Source organism: Glandiceps talaboti, chromosome 8 (assembly GCF_964340395.1).
Source record: "Glandiceps talaboti chromosome 8, keGlaTala1.1, whole genome shotgun sequence".
Lineage (NCBI taxonomy): Eukaryota > Metazoa > Hemichordata > Enteropneusta > Spengelidae > Glandiceps > Glandiceps talaboti.
The window spans coordinates 9,124,001-9,130,000 of record NC_135556.1 but is presented as its reverse complement, the minus strand read 5'-3'; the positions used below and the strand labels follow the sequence as shown (position 1 = coordinate 9,130,000).

Genomic DNA, 6,000 nt, shown 5'->3' with positions numbered 1-6,000 from the left:
TTTTGACCTTAAACACTCGTATCAAAAGCTGATTCATTTTAATCACTCCCGTACAAATGATAATCATTGCCATATCTCAGTTGATTTAAAGATAAGGTTTAATTATCACAATTCTAAAACCCGCAGAAAGAGTTTTATGAAAGGGCAGTCTTCAAGAATATCACCCACTACTCACCTCCTTGTAGTGGGTTTAGCTGTCACAAGACCCTGGCCTGGGGAGAGATTTAAGACAAACCCTAACCCCACCCCAACCCCGTATAAAAAATAAGGAACTGTATTCTTACTAGTTTTCAATTATCGCGAGTTTTAAAAACTTATATCTGAATTTTACTTTGCTGTATATAGACAACAAATGTATGTCCCGAGCACTTGTCGAGACCAGACATTCCATTGGGGGCGTTTGTTATCGCAGCGACGCTGTTTAACTCTTTGGGCGGTTTTGCATTTAACCCCCTGACCCAGAAACAATAAATCAGTCCAAATTGTGGGGTACATTGTAACGCGATCGATAAATCTCAGACCTGACCCCGATTTTTATTCTATGGAATTTAATGCGTTGTTCGGTGCTACTTAGCTATTAGTTATTACGTTGAGCTCGGCCATTTGCCAAACAGGTGCCGAAATGAAAAAAATCTCAATCTGATATTTCCACTGCGACTGGTGGACGCCGCTTTGCAACGACATTTATCGGTTTCCATGCGTGTATGTTTGGTGACTAGATACGTTGTGTGGATGTTATATCTCGTCTATTGTTTTATTAAGGGTGGCACATATATATTCCGCGATATATATAATACTACCCTATCACCCGTGCACGAGTTTGTCTTGGTTACGACCTGTGTCATACATGTGTACACTGACAAGTTCTAAAGGTGACTAGAAGCGGATCACTCGCGATCGAATACGTCGAGTTATCACGTTTCAGGTGACTTTTGTTCGTTTAGCAGAGACCGTCAGAACGGATCGATAGATGTGTGATAAAATGTAGGATCGATTGACTCGCACCAGCTCAAACCAACGACACAATACCATTCACCTGCAGTTGGTGGCATCACGGTTCAGTGCCTGTCTATGCCACGCTCGGTCGGTGTTTGCTGACTACGTATCAACAGCGATTTTCAAGATTCTAGACGAACATTCTTTGGAGACTATGATTTCCACTGACCAAAATAATAACTAATTATGTAGTTTGGTGGATAAGTACTCTCACGTGTCAACAAAAGTATATTTGCTGTGTTTTCACCGCGTTTTGATTTCAACATTGTTCCGAGTCGCTGATAACCATACACCAGGTACGAAGTATGCAACAGGATTCGGAAGATCCGGTTGCGGTGAGTCGATCTGAGGACACAGAAGGACGATTTTCCAAGGAAACTTGGTATCCCTCTGACGACACACCGTCCCATCGTCAAAGTCGAGAGAATAGCGCAATTGTCGAGTCCAAACCTACTTCAGAACCCCCAGATACATGGAAAGGTGTGCCCGTGACAGAGAGACATGTAGAGGCGGTTGTGACAGAGACTACCCCGAACTCGGTTGGGTCAGAAAACACTGATCAAGATAAAGTTGCAGCTTCAGAAACAAACCAAGAAATCCAGACTGCTGATAATGAGGAGGAAAGTCCAGACACTGATCGACTGTCACAACAGGAAACAGAAGATACCACTGACAGCAAGGAAATTAGTGCCGAGGAAGAAAGTGAAGATGTTCCCGTAGATGTGAGCGACAACCTCGACGATGAAAATAAAAGTAGCAAGAGTGGGGACTCCGTAGGCAGTGATGAGAACGAAGACGAGGAGGAAAACTCTGAGAATGACTATGAATCTGACAAACAAGACGAACAACCTGAATTGAGCGAGTCTAAAGTCGACCCTGAACAAGGCAAAAAACAGTGTGAAGACTCGGAGCAAGTATTTGACCCTGATAAAGTACAAAAATACGAGCCTCCGTCACATATTAAACGAATTGTTTCCGAAACTGACGATTTCATGAATCAACAGTTCACAGCTCGAAGACATAATCTTTCTATTCCTATTCCAGAGGAAGATGCCATGACAACCATCCAACGACGACTGGATGAAATCAGTGACATGGTGACACCGAGACAGGAGAAAGGTGCAACTCTAATAGATGAACTTGACGAACCTCTCAGAACATACGTCTTGGTAGGTGTTTCTTTTTTTTATTCCGGCATTACAAAGTCGTTCTCACATGACCATTACAAATTCGATGATTGGTTCAACCATAGACGATGCAGTCATGGTCATAAGAGATATTATAGAAACCAGTTGATTAGCACCAACTTGTCGTCTGGCCCAACAAAAATCTTACTAACATTGCTACATTTTTTCGTCTGGCTCAAACATTTTACTAACATTGCTACATTTATGGGCTAGCTTAACAAAATCTTTACTAAAATTGCTACATATTTTGGTCTGGCTCAACAATAGCCTTACTAACATTGCTACAGTTTATCGTCTTGCTTAACAAAAACCTTACTGACATTGCTACATTTTATCGACATGACAAAAAATCTAACTAAGTAACATAGCTATATATACAACTAATGATCAGCAAATATGTGTAGTAGAAAATAAAGTGAAGGGACGATGTTTGGAATAAAACTGGAGCGTAGACTTTCTTCGTGTAGAGCCCTGAGTTCAACTTCACTGCCTCACTCAAAGCCGGAGCCAGGTGAGTCAGATGCTCACAGCTCTGAGGTCCAAAACCGAGTGCCAAATTCTCGTTTGATACTGTAACAACATTACATTATGCATAGTAAATCAGCATCCTAAGATAACAAAAGGGCATGCATAATTATAAGCGTCCTGGAACATGACACGAAGGACTTGACAACTTGAATAATGTCTCTAAACAGATGAGATTTTGTTTACACCCATGTGGACTATTGAAATAAAAGATATTAATTTCTTTAATTATTTGTCTGTTGACATGTATAAACATAACCCAAACACAATAATTAGAAGACACTGTTATTTCTCCTCCAAGGCTTGTCCCACGCCGTATGAATCAATACACGGACAGCTCTAGCTACATCTTATCGTCTGGCACAACAAACATGTGTACAATTGTTACATTTTAATCCATCCAAGAGTTTATAGGTTGTTACAATGTATATAATTTAATGACGATCTGATAGGACCACTCAAAGAAAATGTAGCAACGTTTGTAAGATTTTTGTTACTCCAGGTGATTCAGAAGAAAATAAGCAGTGCTAACTAGTAAGATTGTTGTCGAGCCATACGTTACAGTGTAGCAATGACATGTTGTATCTAAGATTCTTGTTAATCCAGACGACGACTTGTTTATATTTAATTAATATCAATTGTTACAGTAGTGGTTATATGAGAAATTCTCCGAACTCCATGGTCCAACCATTCCTGGACCAAGTGTAATGGTCTCGTGAAAAACGGCTGTATTCTGGTTTGGTTGGCGTTTGTCTCCATTTTACAAGCTGTAGTGGTAATGAACTCACCGTCCTTCAGATATCATGATATTAACCTCTAACACAATTAATATTCAAAGTGAAATTACTATAATTTTTAGGGAAAATTATATATATATATATATATATATATATATATATATATATATATATATATATATATATATATATATATATATATATATATATATATATATATATATATATATATATAAAATTTAAATTTTGAAAATGGGTGTATATTTAAGATTTACATATACATAGTCACCGTTTTTACTTAATTAATATTAATTAATTTATAGCAATACCCAATTTCAAACATCCATTGTTTAAAGATATTTCGTTGTAAGTTCATACCGGAAATACTGTAACTGCATTTCTCTGAAAAGCCATACCATTCTAAAATAAATAGTAAGCCGCGGGTAACTGATCATGGTTGAGGAAACGTACAGAAATGTTACACAATTCTAGTATATAGTGATGTTGTTATTTTCATTATATTATATATCAAAATGATTTCTTTTAAAGCCTTAATAGTTGGAAAGCTGTTAGTGACCATGTATACATAGATATATGTCTGGGTATGTTATTTGTTTGTCCAACCCGAATCAGCAGCCGTGGAAACGTCACGTTGACACCGAGAGTACGCCGTATATAATCCACAAATTTATGCACGTATTGCCACTCCTCGCTTCCACACAATCCATGCATTGTAACTAAAAGTGACTCGAAAAATAACACCAATACCGTAGGGACATTGACATGGCTGAGTTTTCTGTACACAGTACTGGCTGTATAATGTGTTGGTCTTCAACAGGGTGGATGCAATCAATGCCAGACATCATGGGTATATCTTTACATACCCTATACTTTCTCCTCTCCTTATTTTCCATAAATCGAATGATGGTACTAAATAATCACTTATCAGACAGCAAAATATACTTACAACGGAAGCCAGTTGACTTGAAACAAAACGTCGCAAGAATCTTACTAACATTCGTTTTATTTGTCGAGCTAAACGACGATAGCTTCAACTGTCTTCCGTTGTATTGCATTGAAATGTTATAGAACTAACATAAGGTTTTATATGTTACCCACATCTCATCAGTTTTTTGTCTGTCTGTCTGTCTGTCTGTCTGTCTGTCTGTCTGTCTGTCTGTCTGTCTGTATGTATGTGTGTGTATGTATGTATGTATGTATGTATGTATGTATGTATGAAAGTATGTATGTATGTATGTATGTATGTATGTATGTATGTATGTATGTATGTATGTATGTATGTGTGTGTGTATGTATGTATGTTTGTATGTATGTATGTATGTATGTATGTATGTATGTATGTATGTATGTATGTATGTATGTGTGTGTGTGTATGCATCTATGAATGTATGTATATCTGTCTGTCTGTTTGTTTGTTTGTCTATATCTCTGCCTGTTTGTTAGTCTGTTTTACTGTCGGTCGGTCTGTCCGTCTGTCTTCTGGCCTTTCTGATTTGTTTGCCCATCACATGTTTTGAGGACCCGTTCGACGGTGCTTTTTTTCATCAAGGATTCAATGTATATAGTGATTAGTGTTGTTATATTGATAGTTCTATCTATCAGCCGGTAACTTTGTACTCAGAGATTCTACAAAAGTTCTACTACCCCAACCTGATATCTGACAACACAACAGTGTTGTACCAGTACTATCAGTGATCAACTGTAGCTTTAGATATGTTATCGGGTTCCGTAACGTAAATAGGTTTCTGGGGCTAACCTTTTCACGTCGTCAAATCCAAGTTATCTGTGTTCAAGTTATCCATAGTAGTTGTATTATAGTGACATGTGGTAATTATAAACTTCCTCCCCCCAGCTCATCGGGTTAACTTGTCGTCTCCCTTCAACATAAATCGATACGGGTTGGTAGTATAGAGAGAAAAATATATAATAAAGCAAATGTAAATTTAGTAGAGAGAAAATACAAAAGATTGACTTCAATACACATTTTTCTTTTAGTCGCCTTACATTTGTAAAAACGCTACCTCAACGAATTCCGTTGTTGTACTTCTAAGCAGACCCTCACTATTTACAAAAATGCATGACTTTCTGTTAAGAGGTGAACATTTTCCCCCAAGATTAGTTTGCTGCAATACTGTGTATGTAAACAGAATTCGGCCAACACGAAGGTTCAAATTCTGCTCTTTAAGAAAACGATACAGAGCTATGCAAAGTCTGCTATTCTGTGGGATCTGTTCCTTGGTGTTCGTGTCCTTTTTTGTGGTACGTACACATGACTTTCATTGTTTCACCAAACAAAGTACAAACTCGATCTAACAACAAACATTAACCCTACACTGTTGTCCGTTGCTATGACAACATGGTGTGCGCAAACGCATTGAACGTTTTGCGTCTTTACTTGGGAAAAGGGTTAATCAACCGGTCAACCTTCGCACAATAGCAATTGTTGTACAACATACTAGGGAGTCAACATGAATGAATACTTTTTGCCAAGGGCGATACATTTAATGACGATTTACCAGCAGGAAATCACCCAA

At 37.9% G+C, this 6,000-nt stretch overlaps 1 protein-coding gene across 3 annotated transcripts in view; it reads left to right on the top strand.

Moving 5' to 3' along the window:
- Nucleotides 1-6,000, top strand: part of LOC144438626 (uncharacterized) — a 32,443-nt gene that overhangs the window by 10,899 nt on the left and 15,544 nt on the right. For all 3 annotated transcript variants that reach the window (XM_078127736.1, XM_078127734.1, XM_078127735.1), the window contains exon 3: nucleotides 2,041-2,165. In XM_078127736.1, coding sequence (XP_077983862.1) covers nucleotides 2,041-2,165 — 125 coding nt within the window. The remainder of the gene's footprint in view (nucleotides 1-2,040; nucleotides 2,166-6,000) is intronic.